This window comes from Myotis brandtii, unplaced genomic scaffold (genome assembly GCF_000412655.1).
Source record: "Myotis brandtii unplaced genomic scaffold, ASM41265v1 scaffold1076, whole genome shotgun sequence".
NCBI classification, from domain to species: domain Eukaryota; kingdom Metazoa; phylum Chordata; class Mammalia; order Chiroptera; family Vespertilionidae; genus Myotis; species Myotis brandtii.
In genome coordinates this window covers 664814-679475 of record NW_005353663.1, presented here as the reverse complement: position 1 = coordinate 679475, position 14662 = coordinate 664814, and the positions used below count along the sequence as shown (strand labels likewise).

The window sequence follows — 14662 nt, the reverse complement described above, 5'->3', positions numbered from 1 at the left end:
TCTACTGAATAAAATTGGGTGATTTAGCCCAGACTGTGGTCCCAAGCATATGGGATGGCCCCGGGATGCAGCTTTTAGAAGGAGTGGTTCTCCTTGAGCAAAAGCTTTTGAAGAAACTGAAGATATAAATGGACAGTGTGAGCCCCCACTTCACTGTTGGGTCTCTCATGGGATGCGATCTTGTGTTTACGAACCAAAAGATTTTGTTGAACCTCTTTTGCATCTCTCCACCAATTCATGACAGTTATTCACTTACATATATCGTATTAAATTAGGTACATTCTCCTATATTATACTCTATCTATGCTTGGACTTAAGGATTATTTTCTTACAAACCTTCTTAGCAGAATTTAAGAAATACTCTATCATGTAACTGAGTGCTTAACTAACTCCTCAATGCCACTTTGTTGATAACTGTAAATCCTAAAATCCATACTGGCAATTGCTTTGTGGAAAATATCATATGAGCATATCAAGTGAACATTCAGCAGAAATGCTCACAAATTTCTGGAGGTTTCTATATTCCTTTTTTTTAAAAACCAGTATGTATTACCTAAAGAAAATGCCATCATCTGTTTGGAATTCTCTGTTTGGGAAGGCTGAGCAGGATTCATTCCCGTCCTGGTGTTGCAGTGTAAACAGCTTTTTGCCTGTCTTTTGTCATTAATGATCATGCTGGAGATGTAGCCAGTGCATTGTAAGCCAATCTGTCAAAGCAAATAAACAATTCACCTTGTTAAAATTCCCTAAATCTTGCATTAATAAATCCAAAGTAACCCCCTGAACACTCAAGAGATGTCTTCCTCCATACTGCGGTGATGGATGACATGTCTAAAGATCCTGGAAATTAAGTAGTTCAGGTCATTAAAAGTGTCCCACACTTGTTATCGATCTAATTTATTTTAAAAGGTGGGGGTGGAGATAAGAATGTTACAGGCCCCCCCCCCATTTTTTTAATCTGAAAGCTACCACTTGTACACATAATTAAAACTATTGCTTGGGTTTTATTTGTTACAACATTAAGCTTTTTTATTCAAATACAGATTATGGTATTCTCTTAACCTGATATCTAGAAACAAGTAGATAATCACTGCAACTCATGTTATGGCAAAAATGCCTTGAAGCTTCATTTGTATGATGGTGCCTGGAACCTAGAGTTCTGGGCACTGAAATCATGACCTTTTGAATACCCCAAAATTTCCTCAGGTAGATAAAAGTTCAGATGAAGGTCATATGATTTGAAGAAAATTAACTGAAATAGTAATGAAAGTATGCCTCTGGATAGAGGAATATTTTTTCTCTATTTTATGAATGTTTCATTTTTCTACTTTTATAATAAAGAAAAGAGTAAACATTTAGATAGATGGAAGGATGGGTGGGTGAATGGATGGACGGGTGGGTGGGCAGGTGGATGGGTGGATGGGAAAACATTTGGAGAGTGGCAGAGTTTTTCAATTCCATATCACTATATTCTAAGGAAGTTTAGGTTATGTGTGTTGTCTACTTGTTTGTCACCAATTTTCTCTACTAGCCCATACTCTACTGGACCATTGTACTCACTACCATATCCCAGTGCCTAATAGAATAGATGCTATTTGTTTATTTAATAAAGTGTAACCGCCAAGTACTTTTTTTTTTTGCCTCTTGTTTATTCCTTAAGCTTCAGTGGGCAGAATGGGCTGTGTAAGGACCTGTAACAGCCTCAGACAGGACTGGCTCTCGAGATGACCCCTTTCGGGTTGAGCACTAGTGTGATACAGAGGTCAGACCACTAGGATGGGCGACCTGCGTAGTCGCTCACTCCATTCATATGTCCTGAACTGGGTAACAGTATTCCAGAACTGTACGAAATGGGGTAGCTCAGTGTGTAAATTATGGCAAAAAAAAATACATGGAATTATGCACATACAAGACACACATAATTCGACCTTCCTTTTGTCATTTGTTATGTACCGTATGCACCACCCTGCAGAGCTGTTCCTGATTAGCTGTGTGAGTGATATTTCACCATTATTCTCATTGTTCTTTAAACAACATGTGCTTGTTGGGGGAAGAACAGCCATGGTACATTGTGAAAATGACCCTTGGCAAATTATGAAAATGACCCTTGAGAATAGTTATATTAATTTCAGAGGTTAATTTCATTCATTGATGCTTTTTCCATGATCTTTGCAAAAAGGAGGGAGCGGCAAATGTGCAGTCAGTTGGCACGCTCTGGCCGACTCTTAAAAATAGATATGTATGAAAATGTACTTTACAGCTGTCCACTAAATTTCTCCTTGAAATTGCATAATTTGGGTACCTGAGAAGAGACATGGTTATGCCATTATGCCAGCTCTTTAGCAGAGCTCTATAAATGGAACAACTTTGTGTATTTTTTCAGCATATACGCTGATTTACACTTAGTGGTAAAGTTGTTATACTTTAAGTGGAGCTGTCCAAATAGCAATAAATGTCAGTTGATCCTATTGCTGAAACAGGTGATAGCTGTTAAAAAAAAAAAAAAAGCCATGTCTAGTATTTCCTAAACAGATGAGCACGTGCACGCGCACACACACCCCAGACCACCTTTTCACTCGGGAAGGAAAGTCTGATGTACATATTGTGGCAGTATTGTTATGTTCCTAGGTTTTTGAAATGCTCACTCTGGATTAGAATCCCCTCGAAGGCAGGAACTGTGTCTACCTGGTGTCCCACTGTGTTGCCCTCTTAGCATCTGAATAGTAGATGCTCTGTAAATGCTGTTTGGGTGAACGAATAGGTAAAAAGGAGCATGTGCTGACACTGAATAGCACGTGTGTGGGTCTGAATTCGTGTCAGGTGAAATTCTTGGGGGACCACACCTCCTATTGATGGTGAGGAATGATGCTGGTAAGAACTTTGATGGATGGTTATGACTTTTTGAAATAGTTTATTTGATTGATTGCCTAGCAAACTTTACTTTCTAAATCTGTGTTCTGCTTTCACAGGCTGTCATTTTAGAAAATGAAGAACTTCCCAAACTGTTTCTTGATTTCCTAAACATACGGCACTTGCCATCTCTACCAAAGGCAGAGAGTTGTGGGTAAGCATTGCTGTTTACTTATTGGACATGTATTTTATGTTAGTCGTCAATCACTTATTGGCCTAACAAATATCCCACAAAGGTGCCAGAAGGGGCAGCCTGTGGCAGCACTCTCGCTCGCCCCCTGCTTATAATCAAAGGAATTTCTCCTGAGCCTTCTTCCCCAGAGTGTGGCCAATGACCAGTGCTCAGTAACTCAGGTTTAGATTTAAGGAACTGACTTTTTAAATTATGCTACTACATGGAGCGGTGGTCCATGATGGAAATTGTGAATCTAGATATTCTATTTAGGGACTAATATGTTTATTTGTGCACACTTGAGCAAAGTCTATATCCTCTTGGCACATATATTATTTCAAAGTTATAAATGACCTTAAAGATCAATTTACACAACTCCCTGTATTTAAGAGTTGAGCAAATTGAAACCCAGGGACTAGGTGGCTTCCTGAGATCTCTCTCCCGAAAGCTGACAGAGCCTGGGCCTTCCAGCTGTCTTTCCCCACTCTCTTGCCTCTCCCTCGGGAACTTCCAAGTGGGGCTGTAGACCCTGACCCCATCTACCAAGGAACCAGGCATTTGATATCATCAGCCACTGGGAAGAGTTCTTCTGAAGAATTAACTTGAAATTAAGCTACTTGCCCAGCTCTGGGAGCCTAACTTGATGGGCACCTGTGTTGAGCTGGTCACCGAAGGTCGTCCGCAACATCCCTGATGTATTAAACCCATTTACAAAGAAACACATCACCTCAGACTCTGAAACTCCAAGAGGAAAGATGGCTTTATCCATTTTCTCGCTGCCTCCAGACCTGCCTGAAGGACCCACACTACCTACAAGACATTCCTGTTAACCACACCCTAAATCCTATTAAGCCAGATACCCATCCAAGCTCCCTTGCCGGCAGTGTTTACTCAGGGCCACTTTCCACTCAGTTATTCCCCCTGCTCACCAAACAGGAGGCCTTGTCAGCGTATCCTGCTCCAACTTGCATGCGCTTACTCAGGTTTGGGGTTCATATGCGGTTGTATATTTTTAAGAGGAGATGTTGGGAATGAGCGAAATCTTTTCTCCATTACATAAATCCAGAAGTAGAACCATAGGATTGTTAAGTGATCTTCAGGAAAATTGAATATTGCAGTCTTGAGATTCCTTAGAATGACGTATCAGCCATGAGGTGACTTCATGAAAACACCTGACTCTTTTCTCAAAATGCCTCCTGACTTGGAGCTTTAGGAATACTGACTGTTTTTTTTTTTTCCCCTTTGTTGGCATCAACACTGACCTGACTTATATGGTCTTTTTCTTTTCTTTAAAAAAAAATGTTTAGGTCTTTTGAGGAGACAGAATCTGAAGAGTCAAGGTAAGAACTAATAGTAGTCAATTAGGAGTTATATAGTATAAATCCAGAAAGGGACTGTGGTTTTGTTAAATGTCTAGTTACCATGGTATAAGTGTTTCAAGTCATAATTTTCTTGAAAACCTTTGTTCGGAAATTGATTTTGAGATGATAAATATTTGCTAGGAAGGTCCAGAAGTGACATCTGGGAGTGACGGAATCAGAGCCCTACGTTGTTTCATGCAAATAATAAGAATGCTATTCTTATCAATAATCATACGTACAAGATTTAAAAAAAAAAAAACATGCTTCTCAGCAATGATTTATTGTCTGGGTTGTCTATCTGCTTCAAATTCCACAAAGAAATGTTGGGAAGAAGCGCGCCACACGGATCTGTTCCCTCTACCTCTGCTGGCTGTTGCTCGCCCGCACTGTTAGATACATAAACCTTGAGACGTCCCGGCACAGCAGTTTGATCCCCTCAAAGCTAGTTTGTAGTGTTTTCTGTTTACCGTCGTCCCCTGATGCTGACATGCCTGTTCTTGACCTTTCCAGCAAACTGTCCCACCAGCCGGTGCTGCTGTTCCTCCGGGATCCATACGTCTTGCCTGCAGCCAGCGGTAATCAAACCTGTCATCTGCTAACAGCTCTTTACTGATCTGACCCTGCACCACATAAACCACGTTTTTAATACAGGTCTAAGGGAGTGACATTGGTCCGGGGCTTAATAATCTGCCAATAAACCAGTGCTCTTGGTGTAAGAGACATTCAGAATTTTAATTGGGGCAAGCCTTTCAGGAGGAAATATAATTTGTCTTTCTCTCTTACCAGGCCATTTTGAATTAGAGGAATAAGGGAGAAAGGTATTTGCTGCCTTTAATGGCTGAATATATATCTCTTAAAGCTGTATATTTAAATATAATGAATAATTTAAGTATAATTGTAACCAATATTTTAGCCTGAGCCCTTTCTTTGTGCCAAGAAATTTACATTTCTCGGTCCCTCTCAAAGCGTTTCGTTGTGCACCTCTTCATGAGTACATCCTCAGACGTTATTTCATTTCCTGAACAACCTTATGGAAAAGGCAGGCAGGTGTCATCATTGGCTAATGAGACAATCAGGGCTCAGGGAGGCACCACCTTGCCTAGTCTCACATGGCTGATGGGCGAACCCCTTGTTGCCTAAGTTCTCCCTCTGTGTTCTTTGCATACAGTGAGTTTTCAGCCTTTGTTTCTGAGAATAACCAAACAGCAATAGATAAATTATCTATTGAAACCATTCCTATGTTATGACAGTAAAATCGTATCCTAAGCGAGAGAGAGGGGACTGTTCTGTGTAGCAGGGGAGCGTGTACTCAGACCGCCCACTTAGCTGTCGTTTAAAGAAGGCTGGCCAGGATGCAGCCCTGCTGTGTCAAGGGACCATTCCTAGCACCCTGACAAGAGAGAGCCGCCTTTGCTGTGTAAGAATATGGTCTCATAGCAGTAATTGCCTTTCTTCAGCATTTGCTTTCCATGTTTAACAAATACACATATTATAGCAGTTGAAGTATATTAACAAAATGTTATATTTAACAAATATTCATAATGTAACCTTGTCTAGATTCAAATGGGCAATGTTTTATTAAGTACTAGAGGCCCCGTGCACAGATTCGTGCACCAGTGGGGTCCGTCGGCCTGACCTGCGGCTCTCCGACACCCCCGAGGGGTCCTGGATTGCAAAAGGGCGCAGGCCAGGCCAAGGGACCCCACCAGTGCATGATCGGGGGCCCAGGGAGGGACTGCGGGAGGGCTCCAGGGTGTGTCTGGCCAGTCTCGCCCAGTCCAGATTGGCCGGACCTCAGCAGCAAGCTAACCTACCGGTCAGAGCGCCTGCCCCCTGGTGGTCAGTGTGCGTCATAGCTACCAGTCTAACGGTTGAATGGTCACTTAGGCATATATATATATTTTTTTTTCTTATTATTATCTTTTGAAAATGGTTCCACAAGTACTTTTTGCAGGTATTGTTTATACTCAGATATTTTATGCATTTGATTGGAATTCCTGTGGAAGTGTACAAAGTGCACTAGAATAGCCAGGATGTTTTATGGAAGAGGGTAGATATTTTATGACCCCTAAATCCAATTCACTAGCTTATTAAACACCATGCGCTATGCACCTGGCTTAACAATAAAGAATGGGAGGAACTTTCTGGGAAAGGACATCAGGGGGCAAATGTCTGGAGTTAGAAAGAGTAAGAAGGTTGTGTCATTGCTAGAATGTTGGTGGGGCTGAATGACTTGCACAGAAAGGGGATTCTTGTTTGAGAATAAGTAAAGTCCACAGGTTTGGTGGGCAGAATGGGACCGGGTCTGGAGTAAACAATGAGCTGGTAAGGGATGCTGGCCACAATGCTCTTGTTTTCCTGCCCCAGTCTGGCAATTTTTTGGTAAAGCGTTCGTCGAGTGAGACCTATTTTCGTGGAATGTTGGCCAATCCAATTTCACAAATCAGATTCCTGCTCTCCTAAAAATGTTATACTAAAGATCGTCTTGCCAATCTTTAGCATTTCATTTAAAGATAAATTGTGCTTGCATCACATTAATGTTAAGGTTACTCTTCCAGAGGATATAGATACGAATGTGGACATTCCTTAACAGATATACCGACCCTCACAAAATTAGAGGAGGGTCTGTCCTTAAGTTCTAACAATTTAACATTATCCTCTTATAAAATGCTAATAATCAAATGTTATTCTTGTAGCATATGTTTTCAGCCTTTGTTTCTATTTTTCTGGGAAATTTAAAACAATTCTTGCCGAGGTTCCCAGTGACTGCAGTGTGGCTAAGCTCTGTGGACATTTTCTCTTCTTTTTTAAAAATATATTTTTATTGATTTCAGAGAGGAAGAGAGAGGGAGAGAGAGATAGAAACATCAATGATGAGAGAGAATCGTTGATCGGTTGCCTCCTGCACGCCCAACACTGGGGATCAAGCCCACAACCTGGGCATGTGCCCTGACCACAAATCGAACCATCCTGGTTCATAGGTCGACACTCAACCACTGAGCCACCCCGACTGGGCCCTCTGGACATTATTCAGTCTCCTCTTACTTGACCTCTTGTCAGCTTTAGCCCTTTCTCCTCCTTCAAACATCACCTTCCCTGGGCTTTCCCACGTTTCACCTGAAAGCTGTCATAGACCCTTCCCTCATCTCATGACACATTCTTTTAAATAATCTCCTTGTTTGTGGTCTTGATTACCTTGTGTAGACAGCTGAGTCACCCTACTTATTTCCACCCCAACCCTCTCCATGAGCTCCACACTCTCACCGTGGTTACAGGGCCCTCTGTGGTCTGGCCCTGGCTCACATTCCCCACACACCCTCTACTCCAGCCACACTGGACGTCTTGAGGAGTTAGCCTCAACTGTGCCACTCCTTCCCCTCAGGGATTCCATTGGCATGGGTGCGGACTGCTATTTACTTATATTCCAAGTAATTAGCCAGTGCTCGGTACATTGTAGTGAAACTGGTACTAACTGTGTGCCAAGCTCAGGTCCCAGCACCTCGTTTCACTCATCAGTTTTTACAGCAACCTACTATAGTGAAATCCCTCACCAGCCATATCAAATCCATCGCCACTTTCAACTTGCTCCAAGCCGGTCTCTGAGTGGCAGCCAGATTCATCTTTTCAAAACATGATTCAGTTGTGGCTCACTCTGCTTAAAGTCCTTGGATAGCTTCTCGTTGCTTTTCAGATAAAGCCTGAATTCCAGCCTATTCTTGAATTGCCTCCCCAGCCCCGCCCTCGGGTCCTCAGGCCTCCTCACCGCTCCTCCTGCTGCCCTGCGCTTCCCTAGGCCTTTGTCCCTTCCGCACAGACTTTCCACCTGCTTGGCTCCCTCTTCCTAGCCCTCTCCTCCAGGAGCCTCGCTGCCCTCCCCTAGGAGGGCTGACCTCCTAAGTGGTCTCACGTTGGATTCATACATGAAGGCATTATTTTTTTTGTCTTCAAGTATTGGACCACTTAATTTCCTTGTAACTGTACTTATTTCAAGTGGTTGGCTTCAGCATAAATCCCGGATACACTGCTGTGCAGATTGAAGTTCAGAAAACAGACTCTGAGCCGTGTGATAGATTGGTTCCCCTGTTCAAGTGATGCGCTCATATGTTACCCACCCTGATAACTGCAACATGGTACAACGCACCATGCAGCTCTGGGTTTCCTGTGTATCTCCTATAAAAATGCAGCCAATTTTTCAAGTTTGACAGGATGGCTTTTGTCGGAAATTTGCCCTTAAATTTGGACAACAGGCCCCCCTCTTCCTGCTCTCTAAAAGCTAGCACACAGAACAAGCATACTGAGGACTGCTTGAACTAGCTAGCCGCTGTAAACCACGGTGGAAAAACTGCAGCGAAGTATTCCCAGTAGAAATCTTGGAATTCCTTCAAGTATATTGAGATTTTGTTAGAAATTGAATTGCCAGTGTAATCCATCTTCCTTGGGAGAAAACATTCAGATAAAGAGCTGGGGCCCAGCAGCATTAACCGTTAGAACATCCCTTAAATCAATAAGCTACAAATCTGGCCGCGCATCCCTGCAGCGCCGGGTGCTACACTGAAGCGGCGCCAGGCCGAAGCCGCATGACGGATAGCACGTTGGAAACCAAACTGCACGGCCTGCAGATTCCCAAGTCACGGTGGGCCTTCCCTTGTTAACTTCTGCAAAATGCGATGGTGTTTTACAGGCACACATAAGAAAAGCAGTTTTCCTTCTGTTTTGCAGATTTCCCTAATGTGGTTATTGAAGGCGTTCTCCACGGGATCTTCTACCCTCACCTGCAGCCCAGGTAGAAAGCCTGCGGGGCCGGAAGAAGCTGAAAGCCCGTTTCAACATTGTAGTCAAGGAAATCGATCATCTACCAAATTAACCTAAACTCTATGACATAGCAGCTCTAGCTAGTGGTGAAATTCACAGGCCCAGCTTCACTCAGGGCAGGGACATTTCCATTAGAATGGTGCTTTTAAAAATAGAAACTGAACCAGGGCTGTGCTGAGGTCAAGGCCAACTGTTCAAGGCTAGAACGTAGCTGCCAATTTAGAAACTCATGAGCAGGAGGCTCGGGAAGATCCCCGGGAGCACCCAGTGCGACAAAGCCTAGTGACTCTCGGCCTCACTCGTACCGTCTGCTAATTGAAAATCTTATCCTGAATCACACTGAGGCTGAACAACTCCGGTACTTTCTGGTTCAGATTTTGTGACACACTAATGTTTTCATCCTGAGGTTTCCTCGGCCAGGCATAGATACATTCATAGTGCGGGCACCAGGAGGGTATCACAGAAACGCACACTGCTGACTGTGAGGAAGGCGCTAAACTGGAAATTAAATGCTGCTGACAGTATTCGGGCACGTTTTAAATCACGGCGTTTTTAATTGACATGACAGTGGAGTTGAGTCATATCCAGGGGTTAGCATCTAATGTCAGTACATGAGAAAAAAATGGAGTATCAAGCATATCCTTGAAAGCCCTTTGGGCAGGCATCATGTTGGAAATCTGTTCACATCTACAATGACCATTTTTTCCTCCAGTGTTGGGAGAAAGGACTGTTTCTTCCACTGAAGACCAATTGAAATGGTTGGTGTTTGTTTGGGGGCTACACATACCTTTAAACACTAGGGTCACACTTACCCCTGCAAGATGCTTGTCCCCTGAGACAGCATGGGCACTGACCCTGGCTGAGGGGACACTCTGCATTGGCAGCACTCACCTTGGTTTACTCAAGGGCGTCCATTCGTTGAATAGGTGGTATTGCCATGGGATTTACTGTTATTTTTCTTACTGTTTCCTTTTCACTGACCTCATATCTTGAATTAATGTAAGTTAAATGTGTTTATGATAGGATTCCACTGTATACCTTACAGACATTCATAATTTGAGTAGTAAAGGATATAAGCATATGTGCAACCTGTATGTATGTGCTATTATTTGGGCATTTCATTGAAAACTAATTAATAGCTAAATTATTTACGACTATTAATTTTAATAAGCTTCTGTATGGGAGAGAAGAATATTTAGATTCAAAACTAATTACTGAATCATGTTATTTGATTAAGATAGAAATATATAAGTTTTAATCCTGATGCAAACTTTTTAGAGATATGTTTATGGTAGATATGGTCCCACATATTAGGAACAAGCAAGAACTACTCAATGTCATCAACCAAAAATAACTGAATAGTCAAGTGTTGGAGATATTTTTTTAATGTTTTTGTTATTAGCTATTTTGAGTTAAATAAAAACAAAGAACAAGAAATATTTGAAGTTGTCTTCTGCTCCTAAGGTTTTGTTGGAAATACAAATTGTGTCTTGTCTCTTTACATACACACACAACTTCTCATGGATTCACATAGATATTTATGTCTAAAATGACAAGGTAAGCGTTAATTACCTCATCCATTAAGCCAGAAGGTACTCATTAAGTAGTTGTGATTTACCAAGATAGTGATAATTTAAGAAAAATAAATACCGAGCATCTTTGGTGGCACACTACTCAAGAAATATTTTTTGAGAATTAATATTTTATTATTTTTAATTTATCTTTATTGTTGAAAGTATTGCAGATATCCCCCCCCCACATTGACTCCCCTTCACCCTGCTCCCGCCCCCTCCCCAGGCCTTCACTGCACTAATGTCCGTGTCCTTTTTCTTAGTGATGACTTTCATTTTTTATTTTATGTAAATGTTTGATATGTAATTTAATATTCCACTTCAATTCCATTGCAGGAAATAGAAACCACAGTAGGTATTTTAAACAGAATGAAATAATAAGGAACTGAATACTTATAGAATCTTTGAAAGAATGAGGAGGGTGAACTCCTGCTGGGTCTCCAGCAACAAATTCCAGAACATTCCAGCAAGCTCCAGTACCCACATGCCAGGGGAGCTACAACTTCTGCCTTAAGCAGGAGTTCAGGGAGGCAGGAGGCTGCTACTGGAGCCATTGAGGTAAAAACCACCACTGTAGCTTTGATCCAAGCATCAGCATGTCGGGTCAGGAAGTCACTGTTAGAGCCATAACTGCCTCATAGCGGTGCCCTGGGAGCTAGTGACTGGGCACTGGAACAAGGGGTCCAGCTGCCACCACCTGCTCCACAATGGCCTCAACACCCATGGCCTTGCTTCCAGCAGCCATAGCCCAAGCAGCAGGAAGACGGTGTTCACCCACTTCTATCTTCCACTCCACATCCCACAGAAGTCCATCCAATTGTCAGAACCTTATTCTTGATCCCCAGCGTCAAGGGAGTCTGAGAAGGAGTTGGAACTTTCTGGTCTCTGCAGCAACTCAAGAGGCCCAGGAAGCAAACTTGTCTTTAAAGTCCCAGTTGGAGGGAAAATATTGAAGATTTCAAATGGAGACATCCATCCAAAGGAGAGGACATAGTATTTACCCGCCAGGCTAGATGGTGACCCTGACCTTGTTTATAAAGGCCTGGTGTGCTTCAGGGAGAAAGCCCTTCACACCCTCCGAAAAACCGAATGGGTGTGAAAATTTCTGACTCCTAATAAAACTTCAGAAGTAGGCAGCAGGAGGGATATGGGCATGTTGAGCCCTCTCCAAACTCTCCAAATTTGTGACTCTGAGCATTCTGACGGAACTAGGGATGAAAATAAAACTCCATTTGTGGGTTTTATGATGCATTTTATTGTGATTCTTAATATTTGTCAGATAGCCTTTTCCCCACCCCTTCCACCCCCACCCCCACCCCCAGACAGAACTCCTGTGACTAGTCACTAATTCTGCATTAATGCCATTGTGTTTTCCATTGCTCTAGATCAGTGGTTCCCAACCATTTTTGGACCATACCCCACCTAAGCATCTCTAAAATCCTGATGCCTCCCCTGTGACATATAATTCTTATTATTCAAACAATGAACTCCTATTCACGTGGAGGAAGCCTAAAAGGCCATAACCAAGCTTCCAAAGAACATGGCATCCACGAAAGAGAAAACGAACGAAAGGACAGTTGAAGTACTGAGGAAGAAATCACTAAGAAATTGTTAAAATTAATAATAATATGAAGTGATATGAAAAATACCAAATAAAGTTTCAAAACATACTAGAGAACTGAAATGCGTAAATGTCACAATGTATATTTATATACTGTATATGAGGACCCTAGAACCATAAGAAATGCAAAAAATTCACTTAATAACTCATTCTCCAATTGCCCCCCTTAAAAATCAAATTGCCCTCCTGTGGGGCATGTGCCCCACGTTGGGAACCACTGCTCTAAGATGATCAGGAACACAAGCCGATCTCCAAGTAGGTTATGTTATATTGCACCTAAGATTTAACGCTTGGCCAAAATCTGAAATTCACAAGATGAATTATAACTAAGTAGAAGCCATTATGTCCTTAACAGCAACAAAATTTTCCATTACAAATACTGTTTCTCCCGTCTCTTCATTAAAAAAAAAGAAAGAAAGAAAGAAAAAAGTGCCTTGAGGGGACTTTGACTTTCTAAGCCTTACAGATCAAAGATTTCCTCAGCTGTCTGAATTATAGGAATGTTGAAAAACAAAAACAAATTCTTTTCCTGCTATAAACCCCTTGCCATGTTTTTGTCTTTATGTAACTCAAAACCGCTGAACTAACAAATGAGGTTGGTGAGTTCTGTTCAGAATCTAAGAATTCATCAGAAACCGAGTGGGCAATAATTTTGAAAGTGTCCTAACTAATCCAACCCAAGAATAAATCTTACTAAGTCCTTATTCAATGATCCAGAAAATTGCTAATTAACATGTAGAATAAAACAGCTCATGGCTAAGGATACCAAGATGTTTTAAATTGTTTATGAAAATGATTCAAGACTAAAGTGCCGTCATTTGGTGTGGCGGTGGCCAGGGTACTCTCCCTCTGACTCCATACAGGTTCTTGGCTCCTCCATGTGTCCTTCTCACAGCCCGACTGGCACAGAGTGCCCTGCTTGCTTCAAAGGCTTTTGCGGAAAGCATCGATTCTTTGGTAAACGAATAGTTTGTTGTCTTCAGTTTGCTGATTGGTATAAGGCCTGCCCTTCAGGGTACAAGAAATAAACTGCTTCTAGCAGGGGGTGTGTCCTGAGCTTATTGGTCCTCTGGTGTAACAGACAGCCAGACAGTTTGCTACCTAGTGGTCTCAGAATTTCAGCACTTTGAAAATGAACCACTTTCTGCTTTGTAGCCAGAGAGATGTCATTAGGCTCATATGAATGAAAATGCTAGATGGCAAGTATGGTATCAAGTACATGCCCCTATGCCTGGTGGGCAGCAGGGGCTTGCTTATGTGATCTCTGACCTTTGAGATTCAAGACACTTTATATATCTAAGAGGTCATTTGTTTCCAGTTGGTTACCTTAAAAAAAGCTTAATGTTTCCTTTTCATAATTATTCAAAAGAAATGCACTCTAGAGAAAAATTGGAAGACTGAAAAAAGTAAAAAATATAAATGTAAGAGTTTTTTTTAAATCCCACCATTCAGATTTGACTTCTGTCAATTTACATGTTGTTGCATTTGCATTATGAGTATACACTGAGTGGCCAGATTATTATGACCACCTGACGTTTGTGGGCAAATTAGCCGTACACTGCATCGTATGGGATATGGAAGCCGAAGGCCTGTTCGAACACCTTTGCTGTCTGCAGTTACCAAGATAAAATGTCTCCAATTCGCACAGGAACACAAGGATTGGACAGTCGAGCATTGAAAAAAAAGTCATGTGGTCCGATGAGTCACGTTTCCAGTTGCATCATGCAGATGGCAAAGTGAGAATTTGGTGGAAACAGCATGAAAGCATGCACCCCACATGCATGAGTACAACCCTTCAAGCTGGTGGGGGCAGTGTTATGGTTTGGGGCATGTTTTCCTGGCATGATTTGGGCCCTTTAATTTGTGTGGAACAACATCTGAATAGCACAACATACCTAAGTATCGTTGCTGATCAAGTTCATCCTATCATGTTGATGGCGCATCCCAATGGAAATGGCTTCTTCCAACAAGACAATGCGCCATGCCACGGTGCTTGTATTGTGCAGGAGTGGTTTCAAGAACACGAGGGAGACTTTACCTTGCTTAGGTGGCCCCCACAATCACCAGATCTCAATCCAATTGAGCATTTGTGGGACGAAGTTAAGAGAGTCAGGCAGCTGCTGGTTCCACAACCATCAAATCTCACAGAACTGGACAGTGCTATTCATCAGGCATGGTGTCAGATTCCTCACATCACCTTTCAACATCTCATGGA

At 42.2% G+C, this 14662-nt stretch overlaps 1 protein-coding gene across 1 annotated transcript in view; it reads left to right on the top strand.

Annotated features, from left to right (window-relative positions):
- Nucleotides 1-10696, top strand: part of SNX24 (sorting nexin 24) — a 91303-nt gene extending 80607 nt beyond the window's left edge. The window contains exons 4-7 of the mRNA XM_005857135.2: nt 2970-3064; nt 4390-4422; nt 4954-5018; nt 9163-10696. Coding sequence (XP_005857197.1) covers nt 2970-3064; nt 4390-4422; nt 4954-5018; nt 9163-9230 — 261 coding nt within the window. The 3' untranslated portion in view covers nt 9231-10696. The remainder of the gene's footprint in view (nt 1-2969; nt 3065-4389; nt 4423-4953; nt 5019-9162) is intronic.
- Nucleotides 10697-14662: the final 3966 nt, after the last annotated feature.